Here is a 27,666-nt window from a genome sequence, read left to right on the forward strand (position 1 = left end):
AGCCACACATTCATCTGCTTAATTCTGCTATTCTTACCTTCATTAGCGTGTGGTTCAGGCAGTAATCCTGAGATTATTACTCTGGAAGTGCAGCTTTTCAATTTTCTTCCTAGCTCCCAGAAATCTTTCTTCAGGATCTCCTTTCTTTTTCTGCCTAAGTCATTGGTACCAACATGTACCAAGACTTCTATCTGCTCGCTCTCTCTCCTCAAATACTCTGGACCCGATCTGAGACATCCCATACCCTGGCACCAGGGAGATCTGAACACAGTGCTCCAGGTGTGGCCCTGAATTGAATGCAGTTCTCCAAGTGTTGTCCTGAACTGAATACAGTAGCCCAGGTGTGATTACAGAACCGATATGACTCACAAGTCAGGAACAGAGGGAATTGCAACTTCAACAAACAGTAAATGAAGTTTCATAATAATAACTCCTTGTTGCTTAGCAACCAGTCAGAATCACATGACCTAGACACACTATGGGCTGCATGCCGTCTTGGTTGGCTGTGGGATAACACAGAGATTGAAAGCAGAGCCAAATTTCAACACAGGATATCTGAGTAACTGAAGGACTTTGAATATGTTGACATGAGATGACAGGACAGGATGATGGGCAAGGAGATAGTGGGCTTTCTGGGCTTGAACTCAGCTCTGGGTAACAGCAGGAGTCTACATACTGCTCTGGGCTCTACTCACCCCCATGCGCCGGAACCCCAGCTCTCTCACAAGACGCTAACGCCCCTTTCACCTGAAACACAGCTCTCAACAGTGCAAAAGAAACACCTCACTCACAGAACGCCAACTCCATGCGCCAGAACCCCAGCTCTCAACAGCGGGTGCCACCTCCCTGTGTACTGGAACTCTACCTCTCTAGAGTGCAGAAGTAACCGGTCACTTCCCCCCAATTGCCAGACTGCCCGCTGTCTCTAGTGGAATAGATACAGCTCACTCACTCGATTCTTCCACCCGCGGGCCTGAACCGCTGCTCTCAGCAGCACAATGGATCAGTTCACTCACAAGCCTGCAGGCCTTGTGCGCCAGAACCCCAGGTCTCACTAGTTGGAAAGAAACAACCCAGTGTAAAGGCACTACCCTGCCATGCACCAGAACCCTCGCTCACAAGTGCAAAACAAACTGCTCACAGGAGACGCAACAACCCACATGCCTGACCCCGAGCTCTCAACAGTGCAACATAAGGAGCTCACTTCAAACACACCCCTCACCGCAGCCCACCCCCGGCATGCGCCTGAACACCAGCTGTCTATAGCTCACTCACAGAACACCACACCCCATGCACCCGAACCCAGCTCTTCACAGCGTAAGAGAAACTGCTCACTCACAGGTGTGACTCCCCATGCACCTGAATCCCGGCTGTCAACAGTGAAAAGAAACAGCTCACTCAGAAGACACTACCCCACCATAGGCCTGACCCCTAGTTCTCAACAGTGCAAAAGAAACAGTCCACTCCCAAGACGCTGTCCCTCATGCACCTGGACCACAGATCCCCATAATGGCTACCCCGTGCGCTTGAACCCCAGCTCTCTGCAGTGCCAAAGAATCAGCTTACTTGGAAGACGTTACACCCTTCAAAGGTCTTCTGATGGATAAGTGACCTGGGCCAGATGGACTACATCCCAGAGTCCTGAGAGAGGTTGCTGAAGAGGTGACGGCTGCATTGGTCATGATCTTTCAAAAATCACTTGATTCTGGCATGGTCCCGGAGGACTGGAAGATTGCAAATGTCACTTCACTCTTTAAGAAGTGAGGAAGACAAAAGAAAAGAAATTATAGGCCAGTTAGCCTAAACTCTGAAACTTGGGAAAATGTTAGGGTCTATTATTAAGAATGAGGTTTTGGGATTCTTGGGGATGAATGATAAAATAAATCAAAGTCAGTATGTATTCTGTAAAGGGAAAATCTTCACAGAATCTGTTAGAGTTGTTTGAGGTAGTAACAAGCAGGGTGGACAAAAGAGAGGGAATGGATGTCAATTACTTGGGTTTTCAGAAGGCATTTGATAAGGTGGCACACATGAGACTGTTTAACATGATAAAATCCTATGGTGTTACAGGAAAGATACTGGCATGGATAGAGGAATGGCTGACAGGCAGGAGGCAATGGGTGGGAATAAAAGGGGCCTTTTCCGGTTGGCTGCCGGTGACTAGTGGTGTTCCGCAGGGGTCAGTATTGGAACCGCTACTTTTCACTTTGTTGTCAATGATGTGAATAATGCTTTGTGGCAAAGTTTGCAGACAATACGAAGATAAGTGGTGAGTTAGTGCTGAGGAAACAATACGATTGCAACAGGACTTAAACAAATTGGAAGAATGGGCAAAAAAGTGTCAGATAGAATAGAGTGTTGGGAAATGTATGAAAATACATTTTGGTAAAAGGAACAATAGTGTGGACTATTATCTAAATGGGGAAAATTTTCAAACATCAGAGGTGCAGAGGGACTGCGTGTAAGACCCCCAGAAGGTCAATTTACAGGTTGAATCTGTGGGAAAGAAGGCAAATGCAATGTTGGCATTTATTTCAAGGGGACTAGAATATAAAAGTAAGGAGATAATGCTGAGGTTTTATAAGACACTAGTCAGGCCACACTTGAAGTATTGTCAACAGTTTTGGGTCCCATATCTCAGAATGGATGTGTTGTTGTCATTGGAGAGAGTCCAGAGGAGGTTCACGAGGATGATTCTGGGAATAAAGGGGTTAACATACAAGTAGCGTTTGGCAGCTTTGGGCCTGTACTCACTGGAATTTAAAAGAATGAGGGGGGGATCTCATTGAAACCTACCCAATGCTGAATGGACTGGATAGGGTGGGTGTGGAGAGGATGTTTCCTATTGTGGGGGTTTCCAGAACTAGAGGGCACAGCCTCAAAATTGTGGGGCGACCTTTTGGAACAGAAGTAAGGAGGATTCTTTTTAGCCAGAGAGTAGTGAATCTGTGGAATGCTCTGCCACACACTGCGGCGGAGACCGAGTCCGTGGGTGTTTTTAAGGCGGAAGTTGATCATTTCCTGATCGGTCAGGGCATCGAAGGATATGGTGAGTGGGCAGGTGTAAGGGGTTGAGTGGGATCTGGGATCAGCCATGATGGAATGGTGGAGCAGACTCGATGGGCTGAATGGCCTAATTCTGCTCGTGTGTCTCATAGTCTTATAGGCTGATCCCCAGCTCTCAACAGTGTAAAAGAAGCAGCTCACTCACAAGACGCTAACAATTTATTTTCAATTTTTTTTGTTTACACCGTATATTTTTAATTAATTTTACAAAAAGTTATTGTAAAACGGGAAGCCAAAGAGAGAGAGAGAGACACTTGCAAGTTCTGAAAGACGAGAGATAATTTACAAAAAGAATAATTACAGTTCAATAAAATACATCTTCTCAGCATCTCAGCTGTGAGATTACACAACACAAGACTCCTCTGAAGTGATGACTCCACTGAGGGAACAGCACAGCACAGGGGGACATTCCACGCCGTGTCTCCCGTAGGTTTATGTCATGTGATTGGTGCCCCACGAGGGCATTCAGTATTCTCTCGGTAATAGTGTGCACACAGAGGGAAGGAATTTCCGTCCAGCTGCTGAACTTGCAGGTGCCTTGAGGAAGTTGGATGTTCAATTGCTCTACACGGTCTGGTCTCCATCATTAACCCAGGAAGCAGACGGGACCAACTTCAAACCCAAATTTCTGGTTCGGATTCCCAAAGTCACTCACCAAAAAGTCTATGACGGGCACTTGTTGCACTTTGGGAGTGTTGATCTCAAGTACGGTCTTGCCCAAACCTTTCCTCAACTGAGAAATCAAAAACAGAGGAATTAAATGTATCACTGCACACTACCACCCTCACATACAGTACAACATGTGCATCAACTGGAACCGTCCATGATACTCCTGGAATGGGTCTGACCCTGAGAGAACGGAGATAGGAATCGGACATGGTTCCCCTGGTGTGGGTCTGACCCAGGGGGGAATGGAGATAGGAATTGGACATGGTTCTGCTGGTCTGGGCTGACCCAGGGGGATACCGAGATGGGAACTGTGCACGGTGCTACCAGTGTGGCGCAGACTTACAGGGATCTCACGACTGCTATCTCACACACTGTGAGACGTACACTACAGCCAGCTCACACAGTGACTCTTACATTACGTTATCTCACACACTGTGAGACGTACACTACAGCTCTCACACAGTGACTCTTACATTACGTTATCTTACACACTGTGAGACGTACACTACAGCTCTCACACACAGACATGCACACTAGAGCTACCTCACACAGTGAGATGCACACTAAAGCTATCTCGCACACAGTGAGGCTTACACTACAGCTAACGCACAAACAGTGAGAACAGAAGATCATCAGTAATAGGAGCAGGAGTCGGCCATCCAGCCCATCGAGCCTGCCCCGCCATTCAATAAGATCATGGCTGATCTGTCCGTAAACTCAGCTCCATCTACCTGCCCTTTCCCAATAACCTTTAGTTCCCTTACTATGTAAAAATCTATCTAACTGTATCTTAAATATATTTAGTGAAGAAGCCTCAACTGCTTCCCTGGGCAGAGAATTCCACAGATTCACCACTCTCTGGGGGAAAGACAGTTTCTCCTCATCTCTGTCCTAAATCTTCTCCCCTGAATCTTGAGGCAATGTCCCCTAGTTCTAGTCTCACCTACCAATGGAAACAACTTTCTGTCATGGTCCCTTCTGGCGATCCCCCACCTTGCTATTTACCACAGGAATTGGGCCTCAATCACCTCATTTAATTTCCAATCATTCCCAGGTTCCACTCTACACACACCTGCTTCCCATCAGAAGCTGCAGGATAAAGACCCTGTGATCACAACAAGGAGCTGTTGAGTCTTTGACTTGCAGCCATGTGCCTACACTTCCGATAAATCAAAGATCGCGTACATCGTGGGGCTGCTATGAGGGGATGCCTTGGCTTGGGCAACCACAGCATTGGATAACCGACCTGAGGTTTGTTCCTCCTACTCCTCTCTTGTCGCTGAAATGAGGAAAGTCTTCGAACAATCCATTTGTGGTAAGGACGCAGTGAAACGGTTGTTTACTCTTCGTCAGGCTTCACGAAGTGCGGCCAGGTATTCCACTGAGTTCCGGACCTTAGCCGCAGACTCCGGGTGGAATGTCGAGGCCCTATGGGAGGTGTTTCGACAGGGCCTCTTGGACAAGACAAGAGTTGGCCGTGAGAAACGACACGGACTGTCTGGACTCTGATCTCGCTAGCCATTCGATTAGATTATCAACTTCAGCAGCGTCAGAGAGAGAGAACCAGTCGCCCCGCTCCTTGGGGAAGCCCACAGTCCACCTTACCAGTCTCAGCCAGCCGCCCTTCCCCAGCCGCTCCCAGTGTGGCTCCTGCTCTGACCGTCCCCACCCCCTGGGGGAGGAACGGATGCAGCTGGGACGGAACCGTCTCTCCCCGGCTGAACGAATTCGGAGGTGGAGAGCTGGGGATTGCTACTATTGTGGCCAGCCAGGACATTTACGGGATACCTGCCCTCAGCGGCCAAAAGGGAGGGCTCACCAGTGAGAAAGGGAGCTCTGGTGAGCCAAATGATACTCCCTTCAGCACCCCAGACTCGGATGCAGATCCCGGCAACCACGAATTACCAACAACAGTCCCTGTCCCTATCCACTTTGGTGGATTCTGGTGCTGAGGCAATTTGCTGGACGAAGAGATAGCCACCCAGACCGGAATACCTCACCAGCCGCTAACCACCCCCCTGGAGGCCCGGGCTCTGGACGGAAAACTGCTGGCTCGGGTGATCCACTGTACGCTGCCCCTGACCTTGATCCTATCCAGCAATCATCGGGAGGAGGTACGATTCAGTCTCATTCATTCACCTCAAGCCCCAGTAGTTCTAGGGTATCCATGGCTGACCCAACACAATCTCCATATCGACTGGTCTACCGGGAGGATAGCCGAATGGAGCCCGTCTTGCCATGCCAACTGTCTGCGGTCAGCCCCATCTCCCAGAGAAGCTACCGTGACCCCGCCTGTTTTGGAACCCCCTTGACTTGTCCCGCGTCCCCAAAGAGTACCATGACTTGGGACAGGTGTTCAGTAAACAACGGGCCTTTTCCCTGCCTCCGCACCACCCATATGATTGTGCCATTGACCTTCTCCCCGGGGCCCCACTACCCACCAGTTGCCTCTTTAACCTATCCCGACCGGAGGGAGAGGCAATGGAGAAATACATTAGCGAGTCCCTCGCGGCGGGCATTATCAGGCCTTCATCCTCCCCGGTAGGCGCCGGTTTCTTTTTTGTAGAGAAGAAGGACGGGACGCTTCGCCCTTGTATCGACTACCGAGGCCTAAATAATATAACAGTTAAGAACAATTACTCTCTACCCCTCATTAGTTCGGCATTTGAACCACTGCATGGAGCCACCATCTTCTCAAAGCTGGACCTTCGCAACGCCTACCATTTCGTCAGGATGAGGGAGGGGAACGAATGCAAGACGGCCTTCAATACACCTCTGGGCCACTTTGAATATTTGGTCATGCTGTTTGGCCTCACCAACGCTCCCGCCGTTTTCCAAAGCCTGATCAATGACGTACTGAGGGACTTTATCAAGGTATTTGTTTACCCTGACGATATCCTGATATTTTCTAGCAGCCCCCAAGAGCACGTACACCATGTCCGTCATTTCCTCCAGAGACTGTGGGAAAACCAGTTATTTGCAAAGGCGGAGAAATGCGAGTTCCACATTCCTTCGGTCAGCTTCCTAGGTTATATCATTGAAAGCGGGCAGGTAAAAGCAGACCCCGAGAAGATCCGGGCAGTGGAGGAATGGCCTGGACCCACGACACGCAAACAACTTCAATGATTCCTGGGGTTTGCAAACTTCTACCGCAGATTCATCAGATACTACAGTCGAGAGCAGCCCCCCCCCCCGCTTACCCGGCTTACCTCGCCTACCACACTGTTTTGCTGGGACTCCAAAGCTGACTCAGCATTCACCAACCTGAAGAGGCGTTTCACCACCACTCCCATCCTGGTCCATCCAGACCCATCCTGTCAATTGATCCTTGAGGTGGACGCCTCTGACTCCAGGGTAGGAGCGGTCCTATCCCAATGGTCAAGTTTGGACGAAAAGCTTCACCCCTGCACGTTCTACTCTCGCCGACTGTCCCCCACCGAGCGGCATTACGACATGGGGAATCGGGAACTGCTGGCAGTCAAATTAGCACTGGAAGAATGGAGGCACTGGCTGGAGGGGGCAGAACACCCGTTTGTGGTGTGGACTGATTGTAAGAACCTGGGGTATATTCAGACCGCCAAACGATTGAACTCCCGCCAGGCACATTGGGCATTGTTTTTTGGAGGGTTCGAGTTTACCCTCACGTACCATCCAGGATCCAAGAACGGGAAGCCGGATACACTAGCCCGCCAGCATGACTCCAAGGATGATACCTCCATTTCCGAGACTATCCTCCCACCATCCTGCGTGGTTGCCACCCTCACTTGGGAGATCGAGTCTAAAGTAAAGGAAGCCCAGCGGGAAGACCCCGACACTGGCAATGGACCCAGCGATTGCCTGTACATGCCCGTCTCCGTCAGGTCTCGGGTTCACCAATGGGGGCACACATCCCTGTTCACCTGCCACTTTGGGAGTGATCGGATCCTGACTCTCCTGAGGAAGCACTTTTGGCGGCCGTCCATGGAGGGGGACACCCGTTCTTATAGAATATAGAATAGTACAGCACAGTACAGGCACATTGGCCCACATTGTTGTGCCGACCCTCAAACCCTGCCTCCCATATAACCCCCCACATTAAATTCCTCCATATACCTGTCTAGTAGTCTCTTAAAATTCACTAGTGTATCTGCCTCCACCACTGACTCAGGCAGTGCATTCCACACACCAATCATTGAGTAAAAAAACCTTCCTCTAATATCCCCCTTGAACTTCCCACCCCTTACCTTAAAGCCATGTCCTCTTGTATTGAGCAGTGGTGCCCGGGGAAGAGGCGCTGGCTATCCACTCTATCTATTCCTCTTAATATCTTGTATACCTCTATCATGTCTCCTCTCATCCTCCTTCTCCCCAAAGAGTAAAGCCCAAGCTCCCTTAATCTCTGATCATAATGCATACTTTCTAAACCAGGCAGCATCCTGGTAAATCTCCTCTGCACCCTTTCCAATGCTTCCACATCCTTCCTATAGTGAGGTGACCAGAACTGGACACAGTACTCCAAGTGTGGCCTAACCAGAGTTTTATAGAGCTGCATCATTGCATCGCGACTCCTAAACTCTATCCCTCGACTTCTGAAAGCTAACACCCCATAAGCTTTCTTAACTACCCTATCCACCTGTGAGGCAACTTTCAGGGATCTGTGGACATGTACCCCAAGATCCCTCTGCTCCTCCACACTACCAAGTATCCTGCCATTTACTTTGTACTCTGCCTTGGAGTTTGTCCTTCCAAAGTGTACCACCTCACACTTCTATCTCGGTCTCGGTTTGTCTCGGCTTGTTCCATCTGTGCCTGGGGAAAGGTCTCCCATCGACCTCCTGCGGGTCTACTTCATCCTCCACCTGTCCCTGGTCACACATCGCCCTCGACTTTGTCACCGGTCTACCCCCTTCCTGTGGAAACACTACAGTCCTCACTGTGGTAGACCGATTCTCCAAGGTGCACTTTTTGGCCCTCCCGAAACTCCCTTCCTCTCAAGAAACTGCAGACCTTCTTGTCCACCACGTCTTCCACCTCCACGGAATCCCCACGGACATCGCCTCCGATCGAGGTCCCCAGTTTGTCTCGCAGGTATGGAAGGCATTCTGTCAAGCCTTAGGTGCATCGGTCAGCCTCTCATCCGGCTTCCACCCCCAGATGAACGGGCAGATGGAACAGGTCAACCAAGACCTGGAGGCAACGTTACGTTGTGTAACGGCAAACAACCCGTCGACCTGGAGCGACCATCTATCGTGGGCTGAGTGCACCCACAACTCTCTGGTGAGCTCTGCCATTGGAAGGTCTCAGTTCGAGTGCTCCCTTGGGTACCAACCCCCGCTGTTCCCCGCGCAAGAAGAGGAGATTGCGGTACAGTTGGTTCAGGACCATATTGATTGGTGCCTTAGATTTGGGAGGAGACATGCACAGCCCTACTCAGATCAACAAATCGAAATAAGAAGACAGCCGAACGACACCGGACTCCGGCGTCTGAGTACCAACCTGGGCAGATGGTGTGGCTTTTTTCCAAGGACATCCTGCTCAAAAACAAACATAGGAAACTCGCCCCTCGCTTCCTGAGACCATTCAAGGTTGACAGGGTTATCAATCCCACAGCGGTCCGCCTAAAGCTGCCAAGATCCATGCACATCCACCCAACTTTGCATGTGTCTCAGTTAAATCCAGTTTCCGTCAGCCCCTTGTGTCCCCCAGCTGAGGCTCCCCCACCTGCCCGTATCATCAACAACCATCCGACATACACCGTCCGATGACTACTAGATGTGCACCATTGGGGCAGGGGTCTCCGATACCTGGTGGACTGGGAAGGGTACGGTCCAGAAGAGCGTTCCTGGGTCCCCCGCTCCTTCATCCTAGACCCTTCCTTCATCCAGGACTTTCATCGGGACCATCCAGACAGGCCTGGAGGGTTGCCGGGAGGCTCCTGTTGAGGTGGGGGTTACTGTCATGGTCCCTTCTGGCAATCCCCCATCTTACTATTTATCACAGGAATTGGGCCTCAATCACCTCATTTAATTTCCAATCATTCCCAGGTTCCACTAACTACACACACCTGCTTCCCATCAGAAACTGCAGGATAAAGACCCTGTGATCAGAACAAGGAGCTGCCAGTTTGTTGGATAACTCGTGTATGAGTAACCTCATTCCATGGTTCTTAGGACTATCAGTTCTAAGTCTAGCATCGTTACTGAATTCGCTACTAAACCCAAGACTCCTGGTAAAGACTCTCTTGGACACCAATTCCACGCTCGCTACAACCGCAACGCCTCCTAACTCCCGCCCGTGTTCAGCACTTGGGTTCATTCCACTGCTACGTCCTTGTAACAATTTCCTACTTCTATCTCATCTATCCCTTTCAAAATTTTGTTTTTTTTCCTATAAGATCCTCTCTCATTCTTCTGAACTCGGAGTATAGTCGCAGGTGACTCAATCTCTCCTCATACATTAACCCCTTCAACCTGGTGAACTTCCTCTGCACTGCCCCCAAAGCCAGTATACCCCCCAAGTATGGAGACCAGATCTACAGACCAGATCTGCACACAGTACTCCACATGCGGCCTCACCAATACCCTGTATAGTTGCAGCATGACCTCCCTGCTCTTGAATTCAATCCCTTTAGCAATGAAGGCCAACATTCCATTTGCCTCCTTAATAACCTGTTGTACCTGTAACTCAACTTTATGCAATTCATGAACAAGCACTCCCAAGTTCCTCTGCACAACAGCAATCTTTCTCCATTTAAACAATAATCTACTCTTCTATTATTCCTTCCAAAAGTGGATGATATCGCATTTACCAACTTTATATCCCATCTGCCAGACCTTGGCCCACTCACTTAACCTATCTATATCCCTCTGCAGACTCTCCACATCCTCTGTACAATTTGCTTTTCCACTCAGTTTAGTGTCATCAGCAAATTTTGCTACGCTACACTCAGTCCCCTCTTCCAAATCATCAATGTAAATAGTAAACAGCTGCGGGCCCAGCACCGACCCCTGCGGCACCCCACTCACCACTGACTGCCAACTGGAGAAACACCCTTTATACCAACTCTCTGCCTTCTATCGGTTAACCAATCCACTATCCATACCAATACACTTCCTCCGACTCCATGCATCCGTATCTTATTTATAAGGCTCTCGTGCACCTTATCGAACACCTTCTGGAAATCCAAATATATGACATCCACCTGTTCCCCTTATCCACTGCACTCATTATCTCCTCAAAGAACTCCAGTAAGTCTGTCAAACAGGACCTGCCCTTTCGGAATCCTTGCTGTGTCTGACTAATGGAACCACTCCTTTCCAAATGTTTCGCTATTTCTTCCTTAATGACAGCTTCAAGCATTTTCCCAACTACAGATGTTAAGCTAACTGGCCTATAGTTGCCCGTCTTTTGCCTACATCCTTTTTTAAAAAGTGGCATGACATTTGCTGTCTTCCAATCCACCAGGACCTGCCCAGACTCTAGAGAGTTTTGATAAATAATTATCAACGCGTCTATGATAACCTCCGCTAATTCCTTCAGCACCCTGGAACGCATCCCATCAGGACCAGGGGACTTGTCTACCTTCAGGCCCTCTAGTTTTCTCATCACTATCTCTTTAGTGACAGCGATTTTATCAAGGTCCTCACCTCCCATTTTGTCCATAACATCCTCCTTTGGCATATTAGACATGTCCTCCACCGTGAAGACCAACACAAAATAGTCATTCAATGTCTCAGCCATTTCCTTATCACCCAGTATCAATTTCCCCTTCTCGTCTTCCAATGGACCCATGTTGACTTTAGCCACCCTCTTCCACTTTATGTATTAATAAAAATGTTTGCTATCTGTTTTTATATTTTGTGCTATTTTACTTTCATACTCTATCTTCCCTTTCCTTATTTCTTGTTTAGTTGTTCTCTGTTGCATTAAAGTTTTCCCAGACCTCCAGTCTCCCACTACTCCTTGTGACTTTGTACACATGAGCTTTTAATTTGATACTATCTTTTATTTCCTTAGCTATCCAAGGCTGGATCTCCCCACACTTACTGTCCCTACTTTTGACTGGTATATACTTCTGTTGAGCACTGTGAAAAATCTCTTTGAAAGTATTGCACTGTTCCGCAACTGTCCTACCAAATAGCCTGTGCTCCCAATCCACATTAGCTAACTCCTCCCTCATCCTGTTGTCATCTCCCTTGTTCAAGCATAATATACTAGAGACCATAGAAACCATAGAAAAACTACAGCACAGAAACAGGCCTTTTGGCCCTTCTTGGCTGTGCCGAACCATTTTCTGCCTAGTCCCACTCACCTGCACACGGACCATATCCCTCCATACACCTCCCATCCATGTATCTGTCCAATTTATTCTTAAATGTTAAAAAAGAACCCGCATTTACCACCTCGCCTGGCAGCTCATTCCATACTCCCACCACTCTCTGTGTGAAGAAGCCCCCCCTAATGTTCCCTTTAAACGTTTCCCCCCTCACCCTTAACCCATGTCCTCTGGTTTTTTTCTCCCCTTGCCTCAGTGGAAAAAGCCTGCTTGCATTCACTCTATCTATACTCATCATAATTTTATATACCTCTATCAAATCTCCTCATTCTTTTACGCTCCAGGGAATAAAGTCCTAACCTATTCAACCTTTCTCTGTAACTGAGTTTCTCAAGTCCCGGCAACATCCTTGTAAACCTTCTCTGCACTCTTTCACCCTTAAGAATATCCTTCCTGTAATTTGGTGACCAAAACTGAACACAATACTCCAGATTCGGCCTCACCAATGCCTTATACAACCTCATCATAACATTCCAGCTCTTTATACTCAATACTTTGATTAATAAAGGCCAATGTACCAAAAGCTCTCTTTACGACCCTATCCACCTGTGACGCCACTTTTAGGGAATTATGTATCTGTATTCCCAGATCCCTCTGTTCTACTACACTCCTCAGTGCCTTACCATAAACCCTGTATGTTCTACCTTGGTTTGTCCTTCCAAAGTGCAATACCTCACACTTGTCTGTATTAAACTCCATCTGCCATTTTTCAGCCCATTTTTCCAGCTGGTCCAAGTCCTCTAGTTTTAGATCTAACTATTTCATTCTCCATCTGAATGCGAAATTCAATCATACTATTCAATTCACTCTTTCCAAGAGGATCCCTGACTACAAGATCGTTAATCTTACCTGTCTCATTGCACAGGACTGGATCTAAGATAGTATTTTCCCTTGTAGGTTCACTAACATGCTGCTCAAGAAAGCCATCACGGATGCATTCTATGAAGTCCTCCTCAAGACTTCCTTCACCAACCTGATTCACCCAATCTATGTGGAAGTTAAAATCCCCCATAACAACTGCCATTCCGTTCTTACAAGCCTCAGTTGTTTCATGGTTAATTGCCTCTGCAATATTTTTATTAGGTGGCCTGTAGACAACACCCACCAGTGATTTTTTTTTTCCATTTACTATTCTTAATCTCTACCCAGATGGACTCAACATTCTGCTCCATAGATCTTGTATTGTCTCTCACAATCACCCTGATATCATCCCTAATCAAGAGCGCCACCCCACTCCTCTGCCTTCCTGCCTATCTTTCCGTATTACCTGATAGCCTTGGATAATTAATTCCCGGTCATCGCCACCTTGCAACCAGGTTCTGTAACAACTATGAAATTATATGCCTTGGTACTGATCTGTGCCACAAGTTCACCAACCTTGTTTCTAATACTATGGGTCTAGTGACCGATGCGATTTTTGCTTTTTACTTTTGTGCACTTTACTCTTACTTTTTTCTTCACGACTCTAGCTTTGGTCTCTGAATCACTTCCTTCTTTTCTGTGTAGGTTCCAAACAGAAAAGCTATCTCACACACACTGTGAGATGTACACTACAGCTATCTCACACAATGAGATGGACACTACAGCCGTTTCATACACACTGATTCTTTCACTGCAGCTATCTCATGCACTCAGTGAGACATACACCACAGCCAACTCTCTCACACACAATGAGATATACACTACAGCCATCTAACACACACTGAGATGTAAACTACAGCTATCTCACATTGTGATTCTTACACTGCAGCGACTTCACACACGTGGTGAGATTTAAACTACAGCCATCTCACACAGTGAGATGTACACTACAGTCATCTCACATGCACAGTGAGACATAAACTACAGCTATCTTTCCCACACAGTAAGACGTACACTACAGACATCTTATGCATGCGGTGAGACATACACTACAGCTATCTCACACAGTTAGACCTGCACTACAGCCATCTCACACACAGTGAGACACACACTGCTGCTATCTCCCACACAGAGACGTACACTACAGCTAACTCGCCCACAGTGAGACAGTGAGACATACACTACAGCTATCTCACACACAGAGACATACACTACAGCTATCTCACACAGTTAGACCTGCACTACAGCCATCTCACACACAGTGAGACACACTGCCGCTATCTCCCATACAGAGACGTACACTACAGCTAACTCGCCCACAGTGAGACATACACTACAGCTATCTCACACAGTGAGACGGACACTGCAGCAATCTGTATTGGAGGGGTCATGACTGTTACGTGACAGCACTGCCCGTTTACCTGGTCGAAAGACATGCCACTTGCCAATCAAGGTTTGACCCCTCCTCGCCCATCATTGCACACCTAACCATTGGCCCCTTTAATTAGCCTTGTACTTGACCTCGGGAAATTGGCCTTTGTAATCAGCTGAACTCTGCTGGCACCGAGTCATTGGCCCCCCCGTGAATCACCTGGGCCTGACTCATCAGCCCTGCTCACTATAAAGGAAGCCACGTGTGCTCGACCCTTTCTCTTTTTTTGCTACCTCCGAGCGACCACCCTGCTGTTGGTGAGTTGTGCATTGAATAGGGTAGGAAGTGTGGCTATTGTTTTTAGCGGAAGAGCCGTGCCCACACAGAGTCAAGGGGTGTCGGATATCATACTGACTTTTCCCTTGGTTGTGTGTGTGTGTGTGCTGTACTTTGTTCCCATGCGATTTTATTAATTGTCTGTGTGTGCTTTATTGCTGATCTGACTACTGTGAAGCGTGTGCGTGTTGCTTCTATTGCCATTTTCCCACGGTTGCCTTCTGTAGATAAAACTCTTTACTACCAAGACTGTGTCCAGAGTCCTCGCCTTTGAGACCTATCGAATCTGTTTCCTCACTTACAACACTATCTCACACACTGAGACGTACACTGACTGCAGCCAATTCACATACACAGTGAGACGTGCACTACAGCCATCTCACACACAGTGAGAGTTACACCACAGCAATCTCTCACACACAGTGAGACATACACAACAGCAATCTCTCACACACAGTGTTCTTATGACTATACCCCTCCCCCACACGAAACCACCACGGTGGGCTTCACAGCTGAACAGGTGAGAAGACAGCTGAAATGTCTCAACCCAAGCAAGGCTGCAGGACCGGATGGTGTCAGTACCAGGATGCTCAAAGCCTGTGCCCCTCAGCTATGTGGAATACTTCGCCATGTATTCAGCCTGAGCCCGAGGCTCCGGAGGGTTCCTATACTGTGGAAGACGTCCTGCCTCGTCCCTGTGCTGAAGACGCCGCGCCCCAGCGGCCTCAATGACTACAGACCGGTGGCATTGACCTCCCACATCATGAAGACCCTGGAGAGACTTGTTCTGGAGCTGCTCCGGCCCATGGTCAGGCCACACTTAGATCCCCTCCAGTTCGCCTACCAGCCCCGACTAGGAATTGAGGATGCCATCGTCTACCTGCTGAACCGTGTCTATGCCCACCTGGACAGGCCAGCGAGCACTGTGAGGGTCATGTTTTTTGACTTCTCCAGTGCATTCAACACCATCCACCCTGCTCTGCTGGGGGAGAAGCTGACAGCGATGCAGGTGGATGCTTCCCTGGTATCATGGATTCTTGATTACCTGACTGGCAGACCACAGTACGTGTGCTTGCAACACTGTGTGTCCGACAGAGTGATCAGCAGCACTGGGGCTCCACAGGGGACTGTTTTGTCTCCCTTTGTCTTCACCATTTACACCTCGGACTTCAACTACTGCACAGAGTCTTGTCATCTTCAGAAGTTTTCGGATGACTCTGCCATAGTTGGATGCATCAGCAAGGGAGATGAGGTTGAGTACAGGGCTACGGTAGGAAACTTTGTCACATGGTGTGAGCAGAATTATCTGCAGCTTAATGTGAAAAAGACTAAGGAGCTGGTGGTAGACCTCAGGAGAGCTAAGGTACCGGTGACCCCTGTTTCCATCCAGGGGGTCAGTGTGGACATGGTGGAGGATTACAAATACCTGGGGATACGAATTGACAATAAACTGGACTGGTCAAAGAACACTGAAGCTGTCTACAAGAAGGGTCAGAGCCGTCTCTATTTCCTGAGGAGACTGAGGTCCTTTAACATCTGCCGGACAATGCTGAGGATGTTCTACGAGTCTGTGGTGGCCAGTGCGAACATGTTTGCTGTTGTGTGCTGGGGCAGCAGGCTGAGGGTAACAGACACCAACAGAATCAACAAACTCATTCGTAAGGCCAGTGATGTTGCAGAGATGGAACTGGACTCTCTGACGATGGTGTCTGAAAAGAGGATGCTGTCCAAGTTGCATGCCATCTTGGTTAATGTCTCCCATCCACTACATAACGTACTGGTTGGGCACAGGAGTACATTCAGCCAGAGACTCATTCCACCGAGATGCAACACAGAGCGTCATAGGAAGTCATTCCTGCCTGTGGCCATCAGACTTTATAACTCCTCCCTTGGAGGCTCAGACACCCTGAGCCGATAGGCTGGTCCTGGACTTATTTCATAATTTATTAGCATAATTTACATATTACTATTTAACTATTTATGGTTCTATTACTATTTATTAATTCTAGAACATAGAATAGTACAGCACAGTACAGACCCTTCGGCCCACAATATTGTGCCGACCCTCAAACCCTGCCTCCAATATAAGACCCCACCTTAGATTCCTCCATATACCTGTCTAGTAGTCTCTTAAACTTCACTAGTGTATCTGCCTCCACCACTGATTCAGGCAGTGCATTCCACGCACCAACCACTCTCTGAGTAAAAAACCTTCTTCTAATATCCCCCTTGAACTTCCCACCCCTTACCTTAAAGCCATATCCTCTTGTATTGAGCAGTGGTGCCCTGGGGAAGAGGCGCTGGCTATCCACTCTATCTATTCCTCTTATTATCTTATACATCTCTATCATGTCTCCTCTCATCCTCCTTCTCTCCAAAGAGTAAAGCCCTAGCTCCCTTAACCTCTGATCATAATGCATACTTTCTAAACCAGGCAGCATCCTGGTAAATCTCTTCTGTACCCGTTCCAATGCTTCCACATCCTTCCTATAGTGAGGTGACCAGAACTGGACACAGTACTCCAAGTGTGGCCTAACCAGAGTTTTATAGAGCTGCATCATTACATCGCAACTCTTAAATTCTATCCCTCGACTTCTGAAAGCTAACACCCCATAAGCTTTCTTAACTACCCTATCCACCTGTGAGGCAACTTTCAGGGATCTGTGGACATGTACCCCGAGATCTCTCTGCTCCTCCACACTACCAAGTATCCTGCCATTTACTTTGTACTCTGCCCTGGAGTTTGTCCTTCCAAAGTGTACCACCTCACACTTCCCCGGGTTGAACTCCATCTGCCACTTCTCAGCCCACTTCTGCATCCTATCAATGTCTCTCTGCAATCTTTGGCAATCCTCTACACTATCTACAACACCACCAACCTTTGTGTCGTCTGCAAACTTGCCAACCCACCCTTCTACCCCCACATCCAGGTCATTAATAAAAATCACGAAAAGTAAAGGTCCCAGAACAGATCCTTGTGGGACACCACTAGTCACAATCCTCCAATTTGAATGTACTCCCTCCACCACCACTCTCTGCCTTCTGCAGGCAAGCCAATTCTGAATCCACCTGGCCAAACTTCCCTGGATCCCATGCCTTCTAACTTTCTGAATAAGCCTACCGTGTGGAACCTTGTCAAATGCCTTACTAAAATCCATATAGATCACATCCACTGCACTACCCTCATCTATATGCCTGGTCACCTCCTCAAAGAACTCTATCAGGCTTGTTAGACACGATCTGCCCTTCACAAAGTTATGGTGCAACTGTAACGAAAACCAATTTCCCCCGGGATCAATAAAGTATGACTATGACTATGAGACATACACTACAGCAATCTCTCACACACAGTGACGCATACACTACAGCTCTCTCACACACACAGTGAGATGTACACTACAATTAACTCACTCTGTGAGATGTACTCTACGGCGATCTCACACACAGTGAGACGTACACTATAGCGATCTCACACACAGACATACACTACAGCTATCTCACACATGCAGTGAGAAGTATACTACAGTCATCCCATACACACAGTTATTCTTACACTACAGCCATCTCATACACGCACACAGTGATACTTACACTACAGCCGTCACTGATGGCTTTGATATAAGGGTTGTTATCGTGTGACATCTCCTCATCATTGGAGCCCAGGAACCTCAGTGCCTTATCGTAGCTGTCCGACAATGCGTCGTGCCAGGCCACAGACTGCTGGCAGATGTAGCTGAAGTTCTGTCGTGCCGATGAACTCAGCAACTTCAGGAATGTCATCTGCACCTCGTTAATGATTTCACCTTGAGCATCCACATAGGACAGCTGTATGGAACACAAAGGGTTAATGTGGTGTGGTGGAACACATTAACTATGGATAGGTGGGCAGCACAAGAGGTTAACAGGGGCAGGAGGTGCTTGATTCAGAATTTGAACAGTTCACTCACCAGCCTTCCCCGCTTGAATTCACTGAACCAGGATCCAGGTGATTCCTTGGACCAGGGAGATAGTCGAGCCTGGTATACAACAGAAGATGGGTGTAAACACTCAGACACCAGGACTGGGGGCTCAGTGTTCCACTGCCCCAAAGGAGAGGAGATGCTGTCAACAATGGAAGGTGGCAGAGCTGGTAGGGAGCCTGGTGGGAGATTGGGAACAGCAGAGAAGGGAAGAAGAATGTGGCTGACAAGGGAAGTTAAGGATTGCATAAAAGCCAAAGAAAGGGCATAAAAGGTAGCAAAAGTGAGTGGGAAGTTGGATGATTGGGAAGCTTTTAAAATCCAACAAAAAACAACTAAAAAAGCTATAAGAAGGGAAACGATGAAATGTTGGGGCAGACCAGCCAATCATATAAAACAGAAGTATTTTCAGTTACATAAAGAGTGAAAAGGAGGTGAGAGTTAGAACATAGAAACATAGAAAACCTACAGCACAATACAGGCCCTTCGGCCCACAATGCTGTGCCAAACATGTACCTACTTTAGAAATTACCTTGGGTTACCCATAGCCCTCTATTTTTCTGAGCTCCATGTATCTATACAAGAGACTCTTAAAAAACCCTATCGTACCCACCTCCACCACCGTCACCAGCAGCCCATTCCATGCACTCACCACTCTGGGTAAAAAACTTACCCCTGACATCTCCTCTGTACCTACTTCCAAACACCTTAAAACTGTGCCCTCCGTGTTAGCCATTTCTGCCCTGGGAAAATATTGGACCACCGAAAAATGAAGCTGGTGAGGTAGTAATGGGGAACAAAGAAATGGCAGATTAACTTAATGAGTACTTTGCTTCTGTCTTCACTGTGAAAGACATTTGCAGTGTGCCAGAGGTCTGTGAGTGCCAGGGAGCAGGACTGAGTGCCATTGCTATTACAAAGAAAAAAGTACAGCGCAAACTCAAAGGTCTTAAGTTGGATAAGTCACCTGGGCCAGAAGGACTACGTCCCAGAGTCCTGAGAGAGGTTGCTGAAGAGATAACGGATGGATTGGTCATGATCTTTCAAGAATCACTTGATTCTGGCATGGTCCTGGAGGACTGGAAAATTGCAAATGTCACTCCACTCCTTAAGGGAGGAAGGCAAAAGAAAGGAAATTATAGTCCAGTTAGCCTAACCTCAGTGGTTGGGAAAGTGTTGGAGTCTATTATTAAGGATGAGGTTTCAAGGTACTTGGAGATTGAGGATAAGTCAAAGTCAGCATGGTTTCTATGAAGGGAAATCTTGCCTGACAAATCTGTTAGAGTTGTTGGAGGAAGTAACAAGCAGGGTGGACAAAGGAGAGGCAGTGGATGTCAATTACTTGGATTTTCAGAAGGCATTTGATAAGGTGGCACACATGAGGCTGCTTAACAAGATAAAATCCTATGGCATTACAGGAAAGATACTGGCATGGATAGAAGAATGGCTGACTGGCAGGAGGCAGTGAGTGGGAATAAAAAGGGGCCTATTTTGATTGGCTGCCGGTGACTAGCGGTGTTCCTCAGGGGTCAGTACTGGGTCCGCTGCTTTTCACATTTCTTGTCAATGATGTAGATAATGAATCGATGGCTTTGCAGCAAAGTTTGCAGATGATACGAAGATAGTTGGAGTGGTAGGTAGTGTTGAGGAAGCAATGTGATTGTAGCAGGACTTAGACAAATTGGAAGAATGGGCAAAAAAGTGGCAGATGGAACACAGTGTTTGAAAATGTATGATAATGCATTTTGGTAAAAGGAACAATAGTGCAGACTATAATCTAAATGGGGAGAAGTTTCGAACATCAGAGGTATAGAGGGACTTGGGAGTTCTTGTGCAAGACTCCCAGAAGGTTAATTTACAGGTTGAGTCTGTGGTAAAAAAGGCAAATGCAATGTTGGCATTTATTTCAAGGGGAATAGAATACAAAAGCAAGGAGATAATGCTGAGCCTTTATAAGACACCGGTCAGGTCGCACTTAGTGTATTGTCAACAGTTTTGGGCCACATATCTCAGAAGGGATGTGCTATCATCAGAGAAAATCTAAAGGATGTTCACAAGGATGATTCTGGGAATGAAAGGGATTAACATATTAGGCACTTTGGTCAGTTTTGGGCCTGTACTCACTGGAATTTAAAAGAATGTGGTGGTGGGGGGGATCTCATTGAAACCTACAGAATATTGAAAAGACTAGATAGGGCGGATGTGGAGAGGATTTTTCTTATGGCGGGGGTATCCAGAACTAGAGGGCACAGCCTCAAAATCAAGAGGAAACCTTTTAGAACAGAGGTAAGGAGGAATTTTTTTAGCCGGAGAGTAGTAAATCTGTGAAATGCTCCGCCAACAGACTGCAGTAGATTTCATGTCTGTGGGTATATTTAAGTGGAAGTTAATTGTTTCCTGATCGGTCAGGGCATCAGAGGATATGGCAAGAAAGCAGGTGTGTGGGGTTGGGTGGGATTCGGTGTCAGCCATGATGGAACGGTTGAGCAGACTCGATGGACTGAATGGCCTAATTTTGCTCCTAAGTCTTATGGTCATATGACACAGGGAGAGTGGTTTACTGATGCCACATGACCCCTCTATGGTCTGCACATCACTGGGGAAATCTCTGGGGCCTGTATGAGGGAACTGTAGTTATCATTGGAGATCTTTATTTACATACTGAACGTGTGAACCAAACTGCCAATGATAGAGTCACACAGCACAGAAACCTAACTGATCCATACTGACCACAGCAACATCCCCGCTAATCCCAGTTTTCCGCGTTCATCCCATAACCCTCCATGTCCTTTCTCTCCTTCTCCATGTACAGTACACATTCAAATGTCTTGAGTTGTCCCCACCTCGGCTATTTCCTCTGGTCATTCTTTCCAGGTACTCTCTACCCTCTGTGTAAAGATGTTACCTTTCAGGCCCTCTAGACCAGGCAACATCCTCATAAACCTCTCAGAGTCAGAGAACACGGCAGCACAGAAACAGGCTCTTCAGCCCATCTAGTCCATTGCAAACTACTATTCTTCCTGGTCCCATCGATCTCCATCTGAATCATAGCCCTCCATAACCCTCTTATCCATGTGCCTATCCAAACATCTCTTCAATGTTGCAACTGAATGCAAATTCATCCCTTGAGTGTAGAAGTTTCCCCTCAGGTAGGAACAGCCTGCTTGCATTTACACTCTCTTTGCCCCTCATAATTTTGTATACCTCTATCAAATCTCCTCTCAGTCTCCTATGGTCTAGGGAATAAATTCATAACCCTTTCCCTAAAACTCAGGTCCTCAAGTATCAACGACATTCTTGTAATTTTTTTCTATACTCTTTCAATCTTATTGACATGTTTCCTGTAGGTAGGTGACACTGCGCTGCTCACAATACTCCAAGTTAGACCTCACCAACAAAGCAGAAAGGGAATAAATGAGTGATTTCCTGGCTGGGATGGGTGGGGTGTAACTGGTGGTGAAGCCTTGGGTGTCAAAGGCCTTCTGAAAGTCCAAATATATAACATCCACTGCACCCCCTTTATCTATCCTACTTGTAATCTCCTCAAAGAATTCCAGCAGGTTTGTCAGACAAAATTTTCCCTTAAGGAAACCATGCTGACTTTGTCCTATCTTGTCCTGTATCACAAGTACTCCAAAATCTCATCATTAACAATTGACTCCAACATCTTCCCAACCACTGAAGTCATGCTAACTGGTCTAGAATTTCCTTTCTGCTGCCTTCCTCCTTTCTTAAAGAGTGGAGTGATATTTGCAATTTTCAAGTCCCCTGGCACGATGCCAGAGTCAAATGATTTTTGAAAGATCATTTCTAATGCCACCACAATGTCTAACGCTACTTTATTCAGAACCCTAGGGTGCAGATCATCTGGTCTGGTTGACTTATGTACCTTTAGGTCTTTCAGCTTTTTGAGCACCTTCTCTCTTGTAATAGATACTGCACTCACTTCTCTTCCTTCACACACTACAACATAAGATGTATAAGATAATGAGAGGCATTGAGCGTGTGGATAGTCAGAGGCTTCTTCCCAGGGCTGAAAGGGCTAGCATGAGAGGGCACAGGTTTAAGGTGCTGGGGAGTAGATACAGAGGAGATGTCAGGGGTAAGTTTTTTATGCAGAGAGTGGTGAGTGCGTGGAATGGGCTGCCGGCGGCAGTGGTGAAGACGGATATGATAGGGTCTTTTAAGAGACTCCTGGATAGGTACATGGAGCTTAGAAAAATGGAGGGCTATGGGTAACTCGAGGTAATTTCTAAGGTAAGGACATATTTGGCACAGCTTTGTGGGCTGAAGGGCCTGTATTGTGCTGTAGGTTTTCTATGATTCTATGTAACATCAGACATACTACTAGAGTCTTCTGCAGTGAAGACTGATGTAAAATATTCATTTAATTCATCAGCCATCTCCTTGTCCCCCGTTATTATTTCTCCTGCCTCATTTTCTAATGGTTCTATATCCACTCTCATTTCTCTTTTATTTTTAACACATTTGTACAAACTTTTACTATCCACTTTGACAGTATTTGCTAGCTTGCTATCATATTTCATCTTTTCCCTTCTAGCGACTTTTTTTAGTTGCTCTCTGTAGGTTTTTAAAAACTTCCCAGTCCTCTGTCTTCCCACTAATTTGTGCTTTGTTATATGCCCTTTCTGTTGTTTCTGCCAGAAACACACACCATTGCTGCTCTGCTGACATCCCTGCCAGCATCTCTTTCCAATTTACTTTGATCAACTCCTCTCTCAAACCACTGTAATTTCCCTTACTCCACTGAAATACTGCTACATCAGACTTTACTTTCTCCCTATCAAATTTCTAGTTGAACATAATCGTATTGTGATCATTGGTTCTTAAGGATTCTTTTACTTTAATCTCCCTAATCGCCTCTGGTTCAATACATAACACCCAATCCAGTATAGCTGATTCCCTAGTAGGCTCAATGACAAACTGCTCTAAAAAAGCTTTCCCTTAGGCATTCAACAAACTCACTCTCTTGAGATCCATTACCAACCTGATTTTCCAATCAACGTGCATGTTAAAATCTCCCATGACTACCATAACATTGCCCTTTTGACTCGCCTTTTCTATTTCCTATTGTAACCTGTGGTCCACCTCCCAGCCACTGTTGGGAGGCTTGTATATAACTGCCATCAGGGTCCTTTTACCCTTGCAGTTTCTTAACTCAACCCACAAAGATTCAACAACTTCCGATCCTATGTCATATCTTTCTACTGATTTGATGCCATTCTTTACCAGTATAGCCACACCACCCCCTCTGCCTGCCTTCCTATCCCTCCGATATAACGTGTAACCTTGAACATTCAGCTCCCAACTACAACCATCCTTCAGCCACGATTCAGTGATGGTCACAATGTCATACCTGACAATCTGTAATAGTGCAACAAGGTCATCCACCTTATTTCTTATACATTGAGATTTAACACTTTGACTGCTGTATTTGCTACGCTTTCTGATTCTGCATCCCTAATGTTTTGATACTCAGCCTGTTGGCTGCAGCTGAGTCCCATCACCTTCCTGCCCTTCCTGACAATCTGACTACACACTATCTTTACCTTTTTACCATCTATCCTATCCTGAGTCCCTTCATTCCGGTTTCCACCCCCCGCCCCCACACTGCCAAGTTAGTTTAAACCCTCCCTAACAGGTGTAAGAAACCTGCCCATGAGAATATTGGTTCCGCTCAGGTGCAGGTGTGACCTGTCCCTTTTGTAAAGGTCATACCTCCCCCAGAAGAGACCCTAATGATCCAAGAACCTGAAGCCCTGCCCCCTGAATCAGCTTCTCAGCCACACATTTCTCTGCCAAATCATCCTGTTTCTACCTTGACTGGCACATGGCACAGGCACCAATCCAGAGATTACTACCCTGGAGGTCCTGCTTCTCAGCTTTCTACCTAGCTCTCTGAATTCTCTCTGCAGGACCTCATTGCTCTTCCTTTCTGTGTCATTGGAATCAATATGTACCAAGATACTGGCTGCTCTCCCTCCCTCTCCAAAATGCTGTGGACATGATCCAAAATGTCCCTGACCCTGGCAGCTGGGAGGCAACATACCATTCCAGTATCACGTTCATGACCACAGAATCTTATGTCTGTTCATCTGACTATTGAGTCCTGTATCACTATTGCTCCCCTCTTCTCCCTCTTTAAGTTCTGCACCAAAGACCCATTCTCAGTGGCAGTAACCTGGTCTCCGTGGCATTCCCCTGGGAGGTCATTCCCACAGAAGTATCCAAAATGGATACTTATTATTGAGGGGAATGGCCACAAGGATGCTCTGCGCTAACTGCCTGTTCCCATTTCTATTCCTCCTGACAGTCACCCAGCTACTCACCTCCTGCAATGTAGGGGTGACTACTTCCCTGTAACTCTGATCAATTATCACCTCACCCTCCTAAACAAGCCAAAGGTCATCCAGCTGCTGCTCCAGATCCCTAACGTGGTCTTCAAGGAGCTGCAGCCGGATGCACCATGAAAATGTATTTCTCCGGGAGACTCTGGGACAAAGGATGCACAGAGGAAACGCACCAGAAACCTCCTGGGATGAGGGTGGGAGAGAGTTGAAGACAAACAGAAAGAGTGGGTAGAGAGTGGGGGTAGAAGGAGAAATTTGGAGGGCAGGGAGGTGTATAGAGGGTGGGGAGGTAAATGGAGGGGGATGGGAGAAAGAGGAGGAATCTGTGGAGGAAGAGGAGAAGGAAATGGAAGACGAGACACAAAAGAGGGAGTGCAAAGTGAGGGTTGGGGAGGTGGAGTAAGGTAGGGGGAGAGGGAGTGGAGGGAGCAGGTGAAGAAGGGTGGAGAGAGGTCGAGGGAAGGAGAGGATGGAGGGGTGCAGAAGGGAAAGGGGAAGGTAATGGATCATGAAGGGAGAGGGTCTGGGTGTGAGGAGTCAGGGAGTGGGTGGAGTGAGGAGATGGGGGCAGGGAGTGGAGGGGAAAGGGGTTAGGGAGAGAGAGGGAGAGTGTTGGGAAGGCGGGGGGGTGTGGTGCTGGGTGGGGAAGGGCGGACTGCAGCGTGGGATTGACTGAGATCCTGTCCTCAGAGGGAGCACAGGCTTGTTGAGCGTCAGTGTGAACGAAAGGTGTCGTTACTCACTCCCCGTGACTTGCTGTCAGGATAGATGCAGGTCTCGCTGCCGCTGGTGAAGTTGCAGTAAACCTTGAAGGAGTCTCCAGTGCAGCCCTGGTTCGGGTCAATCCAGTACTCACCTGGAACAGAACAGAAGGCTGTTAACCAAGTGCGGATGGTCAATCGCTGTGCAGCACTCTAGCGCTGTGGGTATGAGACCCAGAGAAACGACAGTGCAGCAGGGAGAGCCACTGCCACGCATCTCCAGAGGCCCACTCACTCCTCATCCTAAAGGTACCTCCCTTCGTGCTGAGGCTGTGACCTCTGCTCCTCAACCCTCACACTGATGAAGGCATCTCCCCATCTCCCCCAACACACATAAAAGTTGCTGGTGAACGCAGCAGGCCAGGCAGCATCTCTAGGAAGAGGTGCAGTCGATGTTTCAGGCCAAGACCCTTCGTCAGACGAAGGGTCTCGACCTGAAACGTCGACTGCAAGTTAGTCCTGACGAAGGGTCTCGGCCTGAAACGTCGACTGCACCTCTCCCTAGAGATGCTGCCTGGCCTGCTGCGTTCACCAGCAACTTTTATGTGTGTTGCTTGAATTTCCAGCATCTGCAGAATTCCTGTTGTCCCCATCTCCCCCGTTCATTCACTCACTATTCAGGCCTTTCAACATTCAGTAGGCCTTAACGAGATCCCCCAACTAGAGAGCAGGCTATTCTGGACTGGGTTTTGAGCAATGAGGAAGGGTTAATTAGCGATCTTGTCGTGAGAGGCCCCTTGGGTAAGAGTGACCATAATATGGTGGAATTCTTCATTAACATGGAGAGTGACGTAGTTAATTCAGAAACAAAGGTTCTGAACTTAAAGAGGGGTAACTTTGAAGGTATGAGTCGTGAATTAGCTAAGATACACTGGCAAATGACACTTAAAGGATTGACGGTGGATATGCAATGGCAGGCATTTAAAGGTTGCATGGATGAACTACAACAATTGTTCATCCCAGTTTGGCAAAAGAATAAATCAAGGAAGGTAGTGCACCCGTGGCTGACAAGAGAAATTAGGGATAGTATCAATTCCAAAGAAGTAGCATACAAATTAGCCAGAGAAAGTGGCTCACCTGAGGACTGGGAGAAATTCAGAGTTCAGCAGAGGAGGACAAAGGGCTTAATTAGGAAGAGGAAAAAAGATTATGAGAGAAAACTGGCAGAGAACATAAAAACGGACTGTAAAAGCTTTTATAGATATGTAAAAAGGAAAAGACTGATAAAGACAAATGTAGGTCCCCTGCAAACAGAAACAGGTGAATTGATTATGGGGAGCAAGGACATGGCAGACCAATTGAATAATTACTTTGGTTCTGTCTTCACTAAGGAGGACATAAATAATCTTCCAGAAATAGTAAGGGACAGAGGGTCCAGTGAGATGGAGGAACTGAGCGAAATACATGTTAGTAGGGAAGTGGTGTTAGGTAAATTGAAGGGATTGAAGGCAGATAAATCCCCAGGGCCAGATGGTCTGCATCCCAGAGTGCTTAAGGAAGTAGCCCAAGAAATAGTGGATGCATTAGTGATAATTTTTCAAAACTCGTTAGATTCTGGACTAGTTCCTGAGGATTGGAGGGTGGCTAATGTAACCCCACTTTTTAAAAAAGGAGGGAGAGAGAAACCGGGGAATTATAGGCCGGTTAGCCTAACGTCGGTGGTGGGGAAACTGCTGGAGTCAGTTATCAAGGATGTGATAACAGCACATTTGGAAAGCGGTGAAATGATCGGACAAAGTCAGCATGGATTTGTGAAAGGAAAATCATGTCTGACGAATCTCATAGAATTTTTTGAGGATGTAACTAGTAGAGTGGATAGGGGAGAACCAGTGGATGTGGTATATTTGGATTTTCAAAAGGCTTTTGACAAGGTCCCACACAGGAGATTAGTGTGCAAACTTAAAGCACATGGTATTGGGGGTAAGGTATTGGTGTGGGTGGAGAATTGGTTAGCAGA

The 27,666-nt window shown here is 47.2% G+C and overlaps 1 protein-coding gene across 2 annotated transcripts in view; it reads right to left on the reverse strand.

Moving 5' to 3' along the window:
- Positions 1-3,221: 3,221 nt before the first annotated feature.
- The window catches only part of col11a1a (collagen, type XI, alpha 1a), a 605,254-nt gene continuing 580,809 nt past the window's right edge, over positions 3,222-27,666 (reverse strand). For both annotated transcript variants that reach the window (XM_063064825.1, XM_063064824.1), the window contains 4 exons: positions 25,692-25,804; positions 18,566-18,634; positions 18,210-18,443; positions 3,222-3,799 (listed from right to left, as the gene is read on the reverse strand). In XM_063064825.1, the coding sequence (XP_062920895.1) occupies positions 3,653-3,799; positions 18,210-18,443; positions 18,566-18,634; positions 25,692-25,804 (563 nt within the window). In that variant the 3' untranslated portion in view covers positions 3,222-3,652. The remainder of the gene's footprint in view (positions 3,800-18,209; positions 18,444-18,565; positions 18,635-25,691; positions 25,805-27,666) is intronic.

This window comes from Mobula hypostoma, chromosome 12 (genome assembly GCF_963921235.1).
Source record: "Mobula hypostoma chromosome 12, sMobHyp1.1, whole genome shotgun sequence".
In the NCBI taxonomy this organism is placed as follows: Eukaryota; Metazoa; Chordata; class Chondrichthyes; order Myliobatiformes; family Myliobatidae; genus Mobula; species Mobula hypostoma.